Source organism: Plasmodium cynomolgi, chromosome 11 (assembly GCF_000321355.1).
Source record: "Plasmodium cynomolgi strain B DNA, chromosome 11, whole genome shotgun sequence".
Classification (NCBI taxonomy): Eukaryota; Apicomplexa; class Aconoidasida; order Haemosporida; family Plasmodiidae; genus Plasmodium; species Plasmodium cynomolgi.
The window spans coordinates 1,733,856-1,751,516 of NC_020404.1; the positions used below are offsets into that span (position 1 = coordinate 1,733,856).

Below are 17,661 nucleotides of genomic sequence, written 5' to 3' on the forward strand. Positions count from 1 at the left end.
ACTGCTTCGGGTCACTGCTTCGGGTCACTTCTTCGGGTCACTGCTTCGGGTCACTGCTTCGGGTCACTGCTTCGAGTCACTGCTTCGGGTCCCACTTAAGGCCGGCAGAGTGTTCCCACCACCCCCACACCAGGTGGGGCGGGCTGGCACAGCAAAGGCTACAGCGGTGTGACTTCCCCTTCCACTACTCCCTGATGGAAGATGGAGAACGCTCATCCAGGTGGGGCAATTCCGTTCCCTTTGGTTTGGATAGCGCATAGAGTAGAGCGTAGAGCGGAGAGCCCACTGGGTGCAGTGCACTCTACAAGTTCTGCTTCAGTTTTGCCTTTTTTTTTTTTGAGGGTGAGGCCCCTATTCCGAAGAGAAGGGGGGGGCTTCACCGTTTAGTTCCTCGCCAGTCGCAGTGGCAGTGGCAGTCGCAGTCGCAGTCGTAATCGCTATCGCAATCGCTATCGCACCACATGGTGGGCACTCTCACCATTGGGGAGTTCACAAAAAGGGTGCGCAATGAGATGCCTCCCTCAGATGGAAAAAAACAAAATTGCGAAAAAAAAAAAAAAAAATGAAGCACAAATGGGGTCGGCGGACGAAACAACTAATTGAGGGAAGTCCCCCCCTGAGCAAACCACATCACATGGCATGATACTCGTCATCTACCATCAGCCACTCCCTCCCTACCTCCGCGCAAAATCAACACGTCGACGGAATACATATAAACGCCGAACGTGGACAAGAGTGTGCAGTTGGCGTCGCAGCCCTTCCGCTTCAGCAGCGACGCGACTGTTTGGTAGATGCTAATTTCGCCTTCTGAGATGGAGGGGAACAGCCCCCCACAGGGAAGCCCAGCCGAAGGCCCAGTCGGGAGACCAGTTGAAGTCCCAGTCGGAAGCCCACTCGGTAGTCCACTCTGCAGCTCACTCGACGACCCACTCGGACCCACGTGGGCATAACCCCCACCGCAGTAGTTGGTTAGCTTCCTCCTGTTACTCACCGAGTTGTAAACAGATGTGTATCTTTCAAAGGGGGCTAGGGGGTTGAACTTTAAAAAGAAGTACACATATTGTAGTAACCTTAGTGGATAGCTAGCCAAATTGGTAACTTGCCACTGGGGGGAGTAGGAAAACGGGTTCAAAGAACCCAAATGGAATATCATCAGGATAGTCATGCTTATCTGCCGGATGCTCGCCGAGTCGATCTTCCTCTTAAGAACTCCTTTAATGTCGCTATAGTTTTGGCTATCATTTCTGTGAACGTTTTGGTTCATGTTCTCTCTTTGGGAGGTGCCTTCATAGAGGAGGTCGCTTAGTGGACGGCGCAAGTTCAGACGGTCAACCATGAAGCGAAGGGAGAAGAACAGCAGGTAGGAAACAAGCTTGGCGTATCTTTCACTTGGCAAACGCACGTGTGTGTTTATAAAGGCCAGCGTGTTCATGAGGATGCATGCCGTCTGTGTGTTGAGCTTGCGGCCGCTTAGCAGAGCAGCGACGCTGGGATCCTCCGCCTGCGCCTCGCCGATATGTATGATGTTTTGGTCCGGTTCGCGTCTGCAAGGGGTTCCACTCGGGGTTCCACTTCGGGATTTGCTTCTGGATTCGCTTCTGGATTCGCTTCTGGATTCGCTTCTGGATTCGCTTCTGGATTCACTTCTGGATTCGCTTCTGGATTCGCTTCTGGATTCGCTTCTGGATTCGCTTCTGGATTCACTTCTGGATTCACTTTTGGATCCACTTCTGGATTCACTCCTAGCAACACTCCGACTTCTGCCTTGCACCCCCGCGTAGATGCCCTCCAAATAGGCACACATAACGTACGCGCTGCCCCTGTAGTTGGGGTCGTTCTTTATGAGACTTCTAACAATATAAACTGCGTTGACCACGTCCTCCGTTTGTAGTTGCGTGCAAAGGGTGAGCATCTTATCGAGGAGGTCGCTTTGGTCGCCCTTAGCATCAGCCACGTTTGTCTTCCCCATTTTCAGATATGCCATTTTAAAGCTGTTCGATATGAGCTCTCTTATGTACCGATCGGGGGTCAGGCCGAACTTGCTCACGTAAAGCAGGTACATGGTAAGGGACCTTGAATCCATCTTAAAAAATTTTTTTTTTATGTTTTTTACGCACTGCTCGTATATCTGTCGGTCGTGCGTGTCTAACTTACTCATCGTGGCAAGGATGCAGCAGGTATGCTTGGCACTTAGGTTGTCGATGATGTTCCTCCGGTCGTTCAAGCGGTTTGGGGCTACATCGTTGAGGCGGTTTGGGGCTACACCGTTCGGGCGCCCTGCTACATCGTCGCTGCTACCCGCGCTGGCGTGTTCGTCCCCGGGACGACCCGGAGGCCCGCCAAGGACCCGCCTGCTGTCAGCCCCCCCCCTCAGCAGCTCTATCATCGCATTCATGATTTCCCCAAAGTGGTCAGTCGGGTCCCCATTCCAACGATCCCCCCCACGATGGTCCGTCCTCCTATTCCTTTCAATCACTGAAAAGGTCGCCATGCTCGTAAACATATTAATGAATTCCATATACTTCAAATTCTTGTCTGACAAAAATTTCTTTGCATGCAATTGGATCAGCTTGTATATCTCCTGGTCGACGTAGCCGAACCGTGCGTATGCACTCGTGATATTGAGGAAGTCTAACTTGTTAATTTCGTTTTTTTTTTTTAAAATGAGGTGGGAAAAGAGAGCAAACAGGTTGGCGTCCGCGTGGTTTAGCTTGCTCAGATTGTTCAGTATGTTGGTCAGGTGCTTTGTGAGGAAGCCCTCCAGGAAGGCGCTGCGCCTGGGCTGTTTCAAGCTCATCGGTGCGTTGATCTGCGGTGCGTCGTTCTGCGGTGCGTCGTTCTTCGGTGCGTCCTTATGCGGTCCGTCTTTCTTCTGCGCTACGCGACCCTTCGCCTTGCCGGGCGCAGGTTTGGTGCTCCCCACCCCGGCGCGGGCGAACTCGCGGCGCAGACGTCCCTTCACAAGCTCCAAAAGGAAGCGTGTCTTCTCCGTGCAGAGATAATTATACGACTTGGTGACGATGGTGACAACGTTGGAGGTACACTGATTGGACAAGCCATATATCACCTCCCTCTTGGCCAGTTTCCCCAAAGCAACATTGAACAGCTTCACATTGACAATCTCTACGTTAACAAAGCTGTTTAAGATAATTACAAGTGCTTTCACATTAACGCTATCGATGTTGGTACACACGTACTCAGCGATGGTGTCGTAGAGTACCCTGTCTCGGTAGAAGAACGAAGAATAGGAGTGCGTTACGCTACTTACGAAGATGTCGGAGCACTTATTCTTGTCCTGCTTAAGTTTTAAAATGATAACTATTTTGAGCATATCTAACAGGGCCTTGTTCTTTACGCACGACTTGGTGCATGCGTTTAGGATTAGAGCGATGCTTTGCTCGCTTATGTGGTTGATTTTTTTTACACTGCTTATTAGCTTTTCGATCAGCGCGCTGGCCGTTTGGCTGACTTGGCTGCTTCCCACGTGGCTGCTTCCGACAAGGTTACTTCCGACGTGGCTCCTTCCGACAAGGTTACTTCCAACATGGCTCCTTCCAACATGGTTGCCTCCAACTTGCGTGGCTTCTTCCCCATGTGGGTCCCCTGCGGGGGTGGCCCCACTTGCCCGCTTCTTATTCGCCTCTTTCTCCCCCGTTTGGCTTCCCCACGTCAGCATTACCCGAATGAGCACACTGATGTCCCTCTCAGTTAGGTTCCTACTCATGCGATCGTAATTTAGGTAGACGTTCTGAATCGCCTGACCCATAGGGTCACAACTATCTCCGTGACTACTACCAGGAGTGGTCATACCGAAACTGCCAATCGCCTTAATCATGTTCACTACATGTCGGTTCATTTCAAATTCTCTAATTATTTTTTGTGACGCTAGTTTTAATATCTCTTCGTTCCTCACGTTGACCTTTGCCAATGCGTTCAGGACAAGGCACAGCTCCTCCATGTTGAAATGGTACAGTAGTTTGTCTTTCCCGCGAATGCTTGCAGAGTGGGGGGCATCCCTGCCGCTGTTTGCAGAGTGGGGGTCATCCTGGTTACTGTTTGCAGAGTGGGGGGCATCCTGGTTACTATTTGCAGAGTTGAGGTCATCCCTGCCACCGCTTGCAGAGTGGGGGTCATCCCTGTGCGCTTCACCATCGGGGCTGCTTCTTCCCCGGGTTCCCTCATTTGGGTTAACTCCACCCAGGTTGAGAGGATCTCCTTCTTTTTGTGGCACTCCTCGGGAGAGTCCTACTTCGTCCCTCCGCGGAGCAGAAGTCGTTGCTTCGCATCCCCGATCGGAAGCGTTGCCAGCAGTTCGTTCGCTCACATCGCCGCTTATGCCGCTTCCACCCTCGCTTATGCCGCTGCCACCCTCGCTTATGCCGCTTCCACCCCCGCTTATGCCGCTGCCACCCTCGCTTATGCCGCCGCCACCCTCGCTGATGCCGCTGCCACCCTCGCTGATGCCCCCTCCCTGCCTCGGCCGCAGGCACTTGAACTTCCCCAGCACCCTAACATCCGTAGTGGTGATTATCCGACAAACGTTGTCCCAAAAAGCTTTGTCCTCAAAGTGTATCTTTGACAGTTTATTCAAGCAAAGCGATATTTCCTGTGTATCTAAGAGGTGCATATTTTGGATTAACTTTTTGCTCAGGTGCACCACGTCAGCTCTGTCCTGGCACTTGCTGACACCTTTTAGGAAGTACTTAAACATGGTTCGGTAGGCTTGGCTTGGCTGCGTCTTGGCTTGTTTGCTTCTTGGCTTGGCTGCTTCTTGGCTTGGCTGCGTCTTGGCTTGGCTGCCTGGGCCTCCTTTCGTTAACTAGTCAGTCGCTTGTAGCTTCCTGGTGACTTTGCACTTTTTTTTTTTTTCACATGGTTATTATTCCCTTTTTGTCACGCTCACCTACAATGCTTCTTCTTCGCAAATTCGGTTGCCTTTTTTTCGCCACAACATTTGGGTGACCAATTTAAGTTGAAGGGGGGGGGGGGAGGTGGAACATCCGTTTGGGCTCAGCTAGCCACGCGTTGTACCTGATAGTGCCACTTCACCGGTGTTAGCAGCGGGGTTGGAAGTGACATTAGGAGAGGCATTAGGGGGGACATTAAGAGATGCGCTCGGGGTGACATTAGGAGAGGCATTAGGCTTACCATTAGCAGTGCGACGCCGCTGGCACCGCCGTTTATAATTTGTAGTGGGGGGTTGTTCGCTGGTCCGCACCGTTCAGCGGAGGGGCATTTTGTTGTGCCACCCTTCGCTGTGCCACCCTTCGTTGCGTCACCCTTTGCTGTGTCACTCTTCGCTGTGTCACGCTTGTGTTTTTTTTTTTTTCCCAACTTGAGGTGTTCCCAAGGAGAGCACACCCTAAGTGGATGCCGACAGGGCTCGAAAAGGTATCATCACTACGGGTAGGACCCACACGGGTAGCTTTTGCCACGGATGACCGTACCTCCCAGTAGGCTTCGCAAAGGTTGCATCTCCACAAATAGCCTTCGCAAAGACTGCCTCTCCACAAATAGCCTTCGCAAAGACTAACAGCGCAACGGAGGGGTGCCAACCCGCGCGGGCCCATGGAGAACGGCAAATGCTTCGGCCTCTGTGTGCGTGCTATCCACTTTAGGAGCGCGCGCGAGTGGAAGCAGTTCATGAACCCCAAAATGTAGGTGACCGAGGGAATGTGCGAGGGGGCCGCAGTCCTCCTGGGGGGGTCTACCCCCACACTAGCATGCACAAGCATGGACTACCACGCGGCACCATCCAATAGCATGAACTGCCACCCAGTACCATGCGGTACCACCACTACCATGCGGTACCACCACTACCATGCGGTACCACCCACCACCATGCAGAGACGGGACGAGGATAAAAAAGATCCGCAACGTCAGCGAGAACGACATGCTCCACAAACACCGGGTGCACAAGTACCCCTATTTCAAGATGAAGAAACTCGGGAAATACAATAAGGTGGAGACCACTGATAGTCACCTATTCAACCGAGACGTCGAAGTCGTTTATGATCACAGATACGCTAACACCTTTGTGAAACTGAAGGATATCATTTCGGCCAACATGGAAGGTAACCCCTTTTTGTGTTGCTTACCTGGCTGGCTCGCCGGATGGCAGGCTCGCAGCGTGTCTGTCGTTGGGGCAGGGGGAGAGAACTCCCCCAGGGGACCCTTCCCCCATTGATCGTCTGTGTTGTGTATGTTCCAACGGGGCAAGCTGAAGACCTCCACGAAACTGTTTCCCTACGTTTGTCCCTCTTCACGCCTCTCCTCCCCCCTCAGGAATAACCATCCGGGAGAGATGCACCGATGACGCATCCTTCGAAGTTTACGATTGCCTACGTAACGTAACCCTAATCAAAAAAAAAAACCAAGGTTAGCCAAGGCGTTAAAAAAAAAAGCAACGCAACGCAATGCAGCGAAATGCAATGCAACGAAACGAAACGTGCTACGGTTTGCTCAAGCATGCTGATCAAAAATTAAAACGTCAATAGGGTAAGGGGACAGACGAGACGCATCTTGTGGAAGGCGCAACTCGCTGTGGAGGAAGAACCCTAAACCCTGACCAACAAGTTAAGCAGTTTTACCAATCGTAAAAATAAAAAAGAACACGTGGTGTGGTTAGCACGTGGTGTGATTAACACGTGGTGTGATTAGCACATGGGTGTGGTTAGCACATGGGTTCGATTAGCACATGGGTGTGGTTAGCACATGGGTTCGATTAGCACATGGGTTCGATTAGCACATGGGTTCGATTAGCACATGGGTGCGATTCACATCTGTGGAGGGGTGAAGAAGGACCCACTGACAGGTGATCCTTCTTAACCTAACCAGTTTGACTTCCCACGTGGAAGTAAAAATCGGTTCTCCCCCCTCTTCCCCCTTTGTAGAGTTAGAAGCTGAAGGGCTGTTTCGCGAGATGGTGCAGAAGATGAAGCAAGACGTATAATTCTGGCGTGAGGGGAGGAGCGTCATGGGGACATACAGCCTACTCCCCCCCACACAGTACCCCTACCTCTACCACTACCTCTACCCTTTTAAGTACAATTTGGTATGTGCTCCTTTGCGAAGCTGAAGAAAAAAATGTAGCGAGGCGCTTCTATGTGGGGGGAAGTCTTCTACTTTGCCCGGATGGTTTCCCCTTTTTTTATCACGCTGACTCCACTTTGATTATGCGTTACTTTTTTTTTGCTCCCACTTTGCTCGCCTTGGCCTTCGACTTGGCCGCCAACTTCTTCGACCGCGACTTCAACTTGGTAACGACCCTTTGGACCTTTTGATCCCGTTTTTTCATTTTCCGCATCTTAATTAGATGCGCCTTTTGCTTCATCTCGTCGATTTTTTTCAGCGTCCTTCTTCTGAAAGACAACCACTTCTCCTCGCTCTTGGAAAGCTTCTTCTTGTGAACCCTCTTCCGATAGGGGACGAAGACATCGCTTTGATTTGTTTTTCCCGTTTGGTTGCTTTTCTTCCTCTCTCTGCTCGCCTCATGGGTTCTCTCCCCCCCGCGCTTCCTACTTTTCATGTAAAGCATAATATGATCTTCGTCGTTAACAATCGAGTGGAAGAGCTTCTTCAAGGCCAGCGCTTTGGGGGTGTGCTCGGCAAAGTGGTAGATGGTTACATCGCTCTGTGCGCTTCGCTGGCAGTCTCTGTCGGTGTCGCTGCCATGATCGGCGTGTGCGTCACCCCTGCCATTATCACCGCGCGCGTCACCCCTGCCATGATCACCGCGCGCGTCACCCCTGCCATTATCACCGCGCGCTTCACCCCTGCCATGATCGGCACGCGCATCACCCCTGCCAACTTCGCTGGCGCTTCTTTCACCACTGATCCCGTCACCCCGCTCGGACAACCCGCTACACACCTTGCGCAGCTCCAGCGTGCTCTCCAATTCGCCCATCAAAATAAAGCACACGCTACGGAAGTTACCCCCCTTCTCCAAGTACCTCTTTATGTTCTTTACCGAGCCAATAACCTGTTCATATTCGACTCCCTCCACTTGGCACTTCATCCGAACCATGTTCCTCTCCTCCTCGTCTGCACATACTATTACCTTCTTTTTCTTTTTGTCCTCCTCCTTCAATATAACCATCAGAAGCTCCATTTTTTCTTCAAAATTTTTTGGGAACAAATTTTCAAATGTGTGTTTACTTTTGGTACTCCCCCGAGTGTGTAGATGCCTCCGGAGCTTCTCCGCTGCGCCCTTGTTGTCCTTGTTGATTTTGGCCTTCTTCCCTCGAGGGGGGCATTCCGCGTCGGTGAAGTCGGCTCCCAAGCTGTCTCCCCAAGAAGCGTCTTCCCCAGAGTCCTCTCCCCAAGAAGCGTCTTCCCCAGAGTCCTCTCCCCAAGTATCGTCGCCCACCTCTTCCCCAACCTCTTCCCCAACCTCTTCTCCTCCCTCTTCACCCAACTGTTTTCTCACCTCTTCACTCATCTCTTCACCAACCTCTTCACTCACCTCTTCACCAACCTCTTCACCAACCTCTTCACCCAACTCTTCACCTAATTCTTCACCCAACTCTTCACCCAACTCTTCACCTAATTCTTTCACCCAACTCTTCACCCAACTCTTCACCTAATTCTTCACCCAACTCTTCACCTAACTCTTCACCTAACTCTTCACCCAACTCTTCACCTAACTCTTCACCCAACTCTTCTGCCACCTCTTCTGCCACCCCTTCTCCCACCTCTTCGCCAACCTCCCTTCCCACTTCCCGCGGAAACGCACCCACCACGGGCTGCCCCCCCTGCGGGAGATGCGCCGAAGAAATCTCCTTCTCCAAAATAAAATCATTAATTTCAAAAGTGACCGAATCTTGTTTTTGCGTCACGTCAAAGTATTTGAGAACGTCTTGGTCGATTTGGGACAGTCCCTCCGGGTTCGCCTTGCTCCTTTTCTCTCCACTCCCTTTCTCTTTCTCTGCATCCTCTTCAGTATTTTTTTTCATTTCGAGTGCCTTTCTGTACGTTACGTACTTTTTCAAATTGGAGAGGGAGAAATCGGATAAGTCGACTTTTTTGTCAGCGTGTTCTTCATCTCCTTCGCTCCCCCCGCTGCTTCGTGCGTCCCCGCTGCTTCGTACGTCCCTGACCGTAACGGCGTCTTCTTCGTCTTCCTCTTCTTCTTCTTCTTCTTCTTCTTCTTCTTCCTGGGTGCCTCCCCGGGCGAGGCCACTCTCCCTGCGCTGCCTCAAACGGATGACCACATTGACGTCGTGCGAATCGAGGAGCTTGTTCATGCGCTTGACTAGGCTGGTACAATTTTTCAAGTTCATCGTGCCGCCACTACAACGCTTTTTTACGACCTCCTGTAGGCGCTCTTCCTCCACTTCGTGCAGGTCCATGCGGATTAGCTTTTCCCCCACATGGTTCCCATTTTTTTTTTTTTTTTTTTGGCTTGCTTATCCGAGTCTCCCTTACACAGAAATACATTCCTGTCCAAAATTTCGTTAATGATGCTTTTCAGCTGATCCTCGCTGAGTTTCCCCTTTTTCTCCTCCTTCTGTTTGGAGGTATACATCTTCAGGAGTGCCTCATAGTTCTGCTCAATCTTCCGTAGATGCTCATGTTTGATTTGGGTTTCCCCCCCGCAGACACCACCATCCTCATTTGACGGAGCAAAGATGCGAGTGGCCATTTCCCCCTTGCACATTTTTCTGGCCAAGAAATCCGACTGCAGAATGAGCAGATAGTCCAAGTCAAGCAATCCATCTCGCATGCAATTAAGAAAAATTTTTTTTACCTCTTCTGTTGTGTACTCCTTCAAACGTCTCAAGGAGCACAGGTAGTTAGCGTCCTTGTATCTGATGAGCCTAATTATATATATCATAAAATTGGTGTCCAATTTGAGATCGTCTGAGGTGTAGTTGTGCCACATGTCCGTTAAGTTGGACCTCTTTAGGTAGGTGAGTATTTCTTCTCGCTTGCTTCTTTTGCCAATGCAACAGAACAGGCCACTCACCGAGTCGACTAGCCGGGTGAAGTACAGGCAGAAGGACTTGTACTTTTCGTCTTTGTGCATCAGCTTGCTCAGTTTGGTCTTTGCGTTCCCCTTGAGGATCTGCTCCGCTTCGTCATCCACCCCCGCCTGCTCACCTGCCACATCGCCTGCGCCGCTACGTACTCCCACACCGCTGCTACCTGCTCCGCCGCCAACTACTCCCACGCCGCTGCTATCTACTACGCTGCTACCTGCTCCGCCGCCAACTACTCCGCCACCTACACCCACTCCGCTGCTACCAACTCCCCCCTCGTCACTCTCCAAGTTGCACTTATCGTTAAAGGTGAAAAAGCTGAGGAGGTTCACCACTTCGCTGACATACACAGAGACATCCAACACACCTTTCGCATAGTACTCGGTTGCTTTGAAGAGATACGCGGCGGTGTTCACATCCAGGCACTCTTTCAACTCTCGCTTGATGTAGGATCTTACCGATTCGTATTTCGTAGGGTTGTACAGGTATTTCTGCTTCTTAATAAGTTTTACCTTTTTGTATATGTGGTGCAAATACAGATGGTAATAATCGTCTTCCTTCTTCGCATTCAGAAATTTTTTCCTTTTCGGTTGATGAGTTTCCTTTTTTGGGGGTCCCTCCCTAAGTTCACTCGAGTTGTCATTCGTATGCACAACTGCCTCTTGGAGCTCCCCTCCATTGTCACACACGTACTGTTCCTTCCATCCTGTTAGGAACTTCCTCCCAACACCCCGACCCTTAACTACTCTCCCCCAGGTGGAGTTGTTTCTCGTGAACCCTAATAATCCACTCTTCTCCTTAATAAGGAAGCAAAAGGAAGACGTTAACAGTGCGACAAAAACAATGAGTAAGCTCCCCTTCATTAAAAAGAAGTGCCGTCCTTAGTACCACGTTGCATTCTTTTCGTTTCTTTGCAAAAAGTGGGAGAAAAAAAAAAAAAAAAAAAAAAGTTACTCACTATTTTACACCCGTGTGAGGATCTAGGGCGATGGTAAAAAAAAAAAAAAGAGGTGCAAAAAAAAGAAAAAAATTGCCCTACCCCCCGGAGGCCACCACATGGAGGAAGCAAACTTGCAGCGGAGTAGAAACAGAGAAGCACAGAAGCAGAGAGGCAGAAGCAGAAGCACAACTGTGTAACCCCCCGTGAAGATCCCAGATCGGACCTCACCTTCCAAAGGAGCAGCAGGTCATTTCGGAAATAACTCTGTGTTGTCCCTTCACCAGCGCGAACACTGCCCCTCACAGAAAATGATTAAAAGGAAATACAATTTGAAGTATTGTTGTGATGACATCTGCGTGTTCCCTAGTAGCACTTGGCTCAGCGGCAGCTGTAGGGAGGCAATAAAAAAAAAGAAAAAATGGAAAAATAAAAAATTTAAACGAGTAGAAACCGAACGTGAGTGAACCGTGTTTAATTCTGCACGGAATACCTCTACACTACACACACTTTTTTTTTTTTTTTTTTTTTTTTTTCTGCCTCACTCTGAAGGGGAAAAATTCAGCTCCAGTTTCGGCTTAACGGCCATTTCGACCTACCAGCTGAAGGTCCCCTCTGAGGATCGCAGAAGAGATGATGGAGACCCCGCGGTGGAGACACCCCACGGGGAACAGAAAAAAAAGGGGAAGGTGTACCTGTACCGACTAGAGGAAGACACCACTGAGGATGGAGACAGGTCAGAAATGTGAGCACTGAGAGTGTTAAAATGAAGGGTGCCTCCCCGTTTGTGGAGTTGGCGGGGGATCATTCACCGATATGTTGCCTTCCGCACATGGCTCGTTCGTCTTTCTACCGAGCTACCCATTCAGCTGGTCCCCATGCCATTACCTTTTTAAAGGACCCCCCTCTTGAAGTACCACAGTGATATAAATTTCCACAGCGGCGTCCTCCAGTCCAGCTATCTGTTCACCCACGATGTAAGTGCGGAGGCCTTCGTAAATTCGCCCAACCTGACCGTATTAATCAGGCCAACCATACTTTTCCTTTGCAGAGGTTTTAATTTAGCTCATCCTAATTTACGCTGTCTTATTATTATACTTTATTTTTATTTTATTATTTTATTTTTTTTTTTTTCACTTCTTCCCATGTTGGGTTTTCCCCCAATGCATTCGCAGAGCCTCTTGCTGGGCAGCGCCTGCGTTAACGGCTTTCACTTGGCCCACGTGAAGGACGGAAGTCATCACCTTCTTTTTGCAACGCCCGATGAAAGAAACAATTCGGGTTAGAGAGCCAACCGGGGCAATGAGCCAACGGGGGCAACGAGCCAACGGGGGCAACGAGCTAACGGGGGCAACGAGCCAACGGGGGCAACGAGCCAACCGGTGCATTGAACCAACCGGCGCATTGAACCAACCGGCGCATTGAACCAACATTGATTGGCACGCCCTACTGGAGGGATGATCCACACGATTCACATTTTACAATGCACTCCTTTTTAGGTCTTTCCTTTGATGCCTTTGATGGATCCCCCGAGTAATAGCCACGTGGCGAGAAAAACACACAACCGAAGGAGGAGGGAGAAAAATGCCTGAACAGGAAGGGCCACACTGTGCCCTTCACATAATACATTCCTGTTACTCTCCCTCTGTAGCAAAGTCCTCGTTACGTTTAGCAATGGCGACGTGTGCCTCCTCGTTGATGGAAAGGGCACCCAATTATGGTAAGTGTGGTGAGACTTGAGTAAATATGCAAGCATATATTTTGTTCGGATGTCGGGGAAGCGATCAGCTCGCAGGAGACTCCACCCGTCGGTTATCTGCCACACCATCCGCATCGCCGCGCGTACACCGCGCATACACCGCCCACACACCGCTTCACAACCGGGTGGACAAATGAAATCGCCCCCCTCGCAGGAAGGCCCATGAGTACCACGTGTGGACGTGCACATTTAACGGAAGTGAAAACGTAGTGACAACAGGTTAGGCGTGTCTTTCTCTGTGCAGGCGCCAACTAGGGCACCAATAAGTAGTGTATCCCCTGGCCAGTATTGTAATTAAACGTTTTTTTTTTTTTCCTCCACATGACAGGGTCTGACGATTGCTCCTTCGCAATTTGGGACCTCAGAACAACCACAGCACCGTCAGCAAGGAATATAAAGTAGCACACTCTTCTCAATTGCCCATCAAAATGGGGAAAAAAAAAAAAAGACCCGGATGCCGTCTGATCGTGTACAGGATGGCTTACTATATCCCTGTGTGCATTTTCATGGGGGTAAAATTTTATTTTGTTCGCTGCTCCCCTTTGTAGGTCCCACTCGCAAGGCGTCACGGCGGTCAAATTCGACAGCTTCCGTCAGCAGCTGTACACGGCATCGTAGGAAGCACTCGGAGATACACGCACATGTGCGTTCGCCACATGAATCCGCGCGTGCACATGTGTGTTTGTACTTACCATACCTGTGAACTTCCCCCGCCCGTAGGTACGACAACAAGATTCGCATCTTCGACGCGCGAAATGTTCAAGACCCCCTCCGAATAGTCGACGTGAAGTCCAGCATATGGCGGCTTAAGTTTTTGTACAAGTACGCGGAGCGCATCATAGCAGTGGCGTGGCCTGTGGCGGTCGACTGCTGCGAAATGGAACGGAATAATCAACTTACCACGCCATCACTTTGCCGCTTCACCCCCTTGCAGAGGCACGGACGTGAACGAACTACTAGTTGCAGCCTGCGACGGCGGGGCTAAGTTATTCAAGAAGATCAACGACGGTACGGGCGACGCGCAGACGGAGAAAGCACGCGCCTGTGTGTGCCGATGTGTGTGCGTGTTTCCACATTGCCGCATATCGTGTGAGCTGACTCAAACTTGTGCCTTCCACCCCCCTTTACAGAATTCATTTTTGATAAGGGAATCCGCAATGGTAACGAACTGACCTACGGAATTGATGTCATTGACCTTGCCGATGTGGGAAAGGAAAAAAAAAAAATATACCTGTCTTGCTCTTTTTACAATAAGGAAGTCCAAATGTGGGTTTAGCGCGCAAAATGGGATGTTAAAAAGGTTGACGTAAAAAAAAAAAAAAAAAAGGGGGTAGCTCTCCATGTGTGTCTACATTAGGCCAGGCCCAATTTTGTTCTGCACAGCTGCTTTGGAATTGTGCATATTGTGAGCGCAATTTTTTTTCTGCCCTGCGTAGCTAGCCAGGTAGCCATATACCCAGATAGCCATTTTGCTTTTTTTTTTTTTTTTTTATTTTATTTTTATAAAACACCTGAACAGTTCATACATTTTTAAAGCCTATTTTTGCCCAACTTGGTGTTTTCCTCCGATCTACTCTCCCACATTATGTTAGCCCCTTTCATTGTCATTCCCATCTGACCCGTACGCCCCATCGCACTCCCTTTCATCCTTTTGGTAAGCATCCTCGTCTTCATTTTCTTCATCCTGCTGTTGTTGATTTTTCATATTTTGAATAAATTCCTCCTCCTCTTGATCCTTTTCTACATCCCTATCCAGCTCTTCTACATCCGGACTTGGTGCCCCATCGTCTCCGTCTCCCTGCGCACCTTGATCATTCTCCCCAACACCACTGTTTTCATTTTCCCCCGTGTGGAAAATATCTATCCAGCTGGTAAGGTAGAGCAGGATTTCGTTAAAACTGCGTAACGTGTTTAGGGTATACTTATTGTCAACACTGTAAATAAATGGGTACTCGAACTTTTTGTAGTAAAAAAAATGCTGTACATTTGAGGATATTACGTGATTGTGTTTATCTGTATGTTCATCCAAAAACATGAAGAGACTGGACCTTTTAAAAGAGGAAATGTCGTAAAACTTTTCTTCCTTTTTCATGAGAAATACATAATTTTTAAAAAATTTCTTCATATCGTATAAGGGAACAAATTTTCTGTTAAAAATGTGTGAAAATTTTAGATCATTTAAGTTGACATATAGGTATTCTTCCTGTTGATTGTTTTTTTGTGTGTGCAGATTTTTAAATAAATTGTCCTCCTCTTTGTTTAGAAAATGGTAAAAGAACTTTGAGCTTGTGTTATCCAAGCAGATCACGAACAGGTTCTTTATGTCAAAGTAGAACAGCATTAACATGAGTATCCTTTTTACAATATGGACGTTTCTTGGGCAAGCTTCTTCACTGTCATAGTTCAGTTGCGGCCATATGGAAAGGCTCTGTGTTAGATACGAAATTTTATCGCAAATATTTCTCACATGAACGTTGAGGTGCTTGTCGTTTGCGCTCAGGATGAGGATGCCTTTGTCTGTGTCGATGTTTAGCTCCTTGACGGGGGGGAGGTGGTCCTTTTCCTGATCCCCCTTGGTTGACAGGTTAATGACGATGGATTTGTTTTGGTACTTGAGGAAGCCGCGGTCGCTCAGCTTGGGGACGCACACATAGGCGCAGCGGTCGTCGGCGAAGGCTTGCGCGTGTTCGCGGTGAACCTCCCCAGGGCTGTCGCTGCGCTTTTCGCGGCGAACCTCCCCAGGGCTGTTGCTGCGCTTTTCGCCGCCCACATTGGTTCGTTCGTTGGGGGCAGGCTTTCCCAAGCGGCCCTGTCGAATTCGCCGCACGAACGCCTTCATCGCTTTAAACAGCAAGGGGCAGTCGTAGTTGTAAAAACAGAAGTTGTTCACTCGTAAACTATTGAGGAAAGTATTCCTGTCGAGGAGGTGAAAAACGTTAAAATTTTTTAAGTCGTTAAAATTTGTCTGCAATTTGGAGAGTCTTTGATTAACGTCAATGATTTCTTTGACGTTCTCCATGGACAGTTCCGTGTCTATCTGTTCGAGATTTTCCGGGTCTTCGTTACTCGGCTGCAGGAAGCTAACTCTGGTGGTGTTGTCTTTACGTGGGTTATTCGCCTGCGCGGTGGGGCTTATCTGCGCGCTTTTACGGATTGATTCACCGTTCGGATGGTCACTCGTGTTATCGCTGCGGTCGTCACTCGTGTTATCGCTGCGGTCGCCACTCGTGTTATCGCTGCGGTCGCCACTCGTGTTATCGCTGCGGTCGCCACTCGTGTTATCGCTGCGGTCGCCACTCGTGTTATCGCTGCGGTCGCTACACGCGCCATCGCTGGGGTCGCCGCTAGCCTGGTCATCCTCCCCCTCCTCGTAGACCACCGAAACGTGCTTGTTAATGTGCTCCGCCCGCGTTTCCTTTTTCTGCTTTAGGGCTTGAATTGCCGCCTTGTAGTTTCGCAGGTACCGATATTTTAAGTATATAATATGCTTGTACATCCGGTTGCGCAGGACGTGGAATTCCTTTGCTGAAATTGAATTTATGAAGCTTGCGTCCAGCTTGATTAGGTACCTGCCAAGGCTGTCGTCAATGTAGAGGTCGTCACCAGCGTAGCGGTCAGTGCGGCCGTCGTCAGCGTATCCCTGGCGAGTGTGCCCATGGTCAGTGTGCCCATCGTCAGCGTACCCCTCGTCAGTGTACCCCTCGTCAGCGTACCCCTCGTCAGCGTACCCCTCGTCAGCGTACCCCTCGTCAGCGTACCCCTCGTCCGTCTCGTTCCCGTTTTTTTGTGCCTCCCTCTCCAGGAACATGCTAACTCTGTTGTAGTGGTCGTCTCCTTCTTGTTCCTCCACTTTTAATTCCTTCTTCAACAGTAGGCTCAGCACGTCATAATTTATGTTGCACAAGCTGAGGAAATTATTTCTTTTTAATTTTTCTATTCTCTTAATTTCTTCCTGGGGGTTCGATTCATGTGCGCTCCTTTTTTGCGGGTTCTCTCCCTCGGAGGGGCTCCTACGCGTGTCCTCCCCTTTCTGGTGTGTACTATGGGTTAACTCACCGTTGGTTCCCCGCTCGTGGCCACCTGGTTGTCGCTCCCCTCTCCCTAATTCGTCGCCTACTTCACCGCCTACTTGACTGCCTACCTTTCCATTTGCTACATTTGCTATGGTTGCCTTTTTTTTCCTTTCCTCCTCCTCGTACTCATAAATGATCTCGTTGAGAATCTCCTCGTATTCTGAATTCCTTCCTTCGTCTAGGTAGCCGTAGTTGTCCCCCGCGTGATGAAGTTTGTTCTCCTGCCCCCTGCTAGCCTTCCTTACCTTCGCGCGGTACAGCGTTTGTCTTTCACCTCCGTCCAGGGGCAAGTTCCACAGGTAGAACAGGCACAGGGCATTTTTCATGTACGCCTTTGGGGTGGTGTGGCGTGTGACGTGTGGCGATGTGACGTGTGGTGATGTAATTTATGGCTATGTGACGTGTGGCGGTGTGACGTGTGGTGACTCTCCACGTGGTACTGTTGCTTCACTACGTCATCACTGTGCAGCCCCTACCAAAAGAGCTGCACTCGAGCGCGTAACTAGGGAATGCTGGCGTGTACAACCCCCTTTGGGGGGGACTGGGAAGAAGGCCATAGAAAGTGAACTCCCCGTTCATCTCCCCCCCCCTGTGCACATTGGTACTACACAAGGTGGGAGTGGAGGGGGTCCACAAAATTGGCAATTTGGAAACATATAAGTTATGAACGGGTAACAGTAAAGGCGAAGGAGATAGAGATGGAGATAAAACAGAGCGAACTTGTGCACGTGGGCCAGTGCCTGCGGAGACCCAAGACCCACGCGTGCATATCCCTAAGTGCGGTGCACGGCTGCTTAACCACACTCGCCACTTTTGCTGCAAAAAAATTGGGCCCCCCTCCACAGCATGCTGTTAACATGAGCATTCGGTGTGCATCTTGCGGGCGATCTCTTTTTTTTTTTTTTTTTTTTT

General features: G+C 49.8%; 5 protein-coding genes across 5 annotated transcripts; 2 read left to right on the forward strand and 3 right to left on the reverse strand.

The window, feature by feature from the left end:
• Nucleotides 1–376: 376 nt before the first annotated feature.
• Nucleotides 377–4,711, reverse strand: PCYB_114820 (hypothetical protein; the record flags this gene model as incomplete). The annotated part of the gene is made up of 2 exons (XM_004223361.1): nucleotides 377–516; nucleotides 679–4,711. The coding sequence occupies 2 exons, from the start codon at nucleotides 4,709–4,711 to the stop codon at nucleotides 377–379; spliced, it is 4,173 nt and encodes a 1,390-aa protein (XP_004223409.1).
• Nucleotides 4,712–5,568: 857 nt separating this feature from the next.
• Nucleotides 5,569–6,946, forward strand: PCYB_114830 (hypothetical protein; the record flags this gene model as incomplete). Its single annotated transcript, XM_004223362.1, has 4 exons — nucleotides 5,569–5,657; nucleotides 5,848–6,074; nucleotides 6,286–6,378; nucleotides 6,894–6,946. Coding segments are annotated over 4 exons (462 nt in total), but the record flags the coding sequence as incomplete, so codon positions are not given.
• A 2,409-nt stretch (nucleotides 6,947–9,355) lies between these two features.
• Nucleotides 9,356–10,843, reverse strand: PCYB_114840 (hypothetical protein; the record flags this gene model as incomplete). The annotated part of the gene is made up of 1 exon (XM_004223363.1): nucleotides 9,356–10,843. One exon carries the CDS (start codon nucleotides 10,841–10,843, stop codon nucleotides 9,356–9,358), a length of 1,488 nt encoding a protein of 495 aa, XP_004223411.1.
• A 1,557-nt stretch (nucleotides 10,844–12,400) lies between these two features.
• Nucleotides 12,401–13,952, forward strand: PCYB_114850 (WD domain G-beta repeat domain containing protein; the record flags this gene model as incomplete). The annotated part of the gene is made up of 8 exons (XM_004223364.1): nucleotides 12,401–12,450; nucleotides 12,569–12,637; nucleotides 12,831–12,895; nucleotides 13,005–13,074; nucleotides 13,225–13,290; nucleotides 13,397–13,498; nucleotides 13,611–13,684; nucleotides 13,807–13,952. The coding sequence occupies 8 exons, from the start codon at nucleotides 12,401–12,403 to the stop codon at nucleotides 13,950–13,952; spliced, it is 642 nt and encodes a 213-aa protein (XP_004223412.1).
• Nucleotides 13,953–14,264: 312 nt separating this feature from the next.
• PCYB_114860 (hypothetical protein) lies at nucleotides 14,265–17,081 on the reverse strand (the record flags this gene model as incomplete). Its single annotated transcript, XM_004223365.1, has 1 exon — nucleotides 14,265–17,081. A coding segment is annotated over one exon (2,817 nt), but the record flags the coding sequence as incomplete, so codon positions are not given.
• Nucleotides 17,082–17,661: the final 580 nt, after the last annotated feature.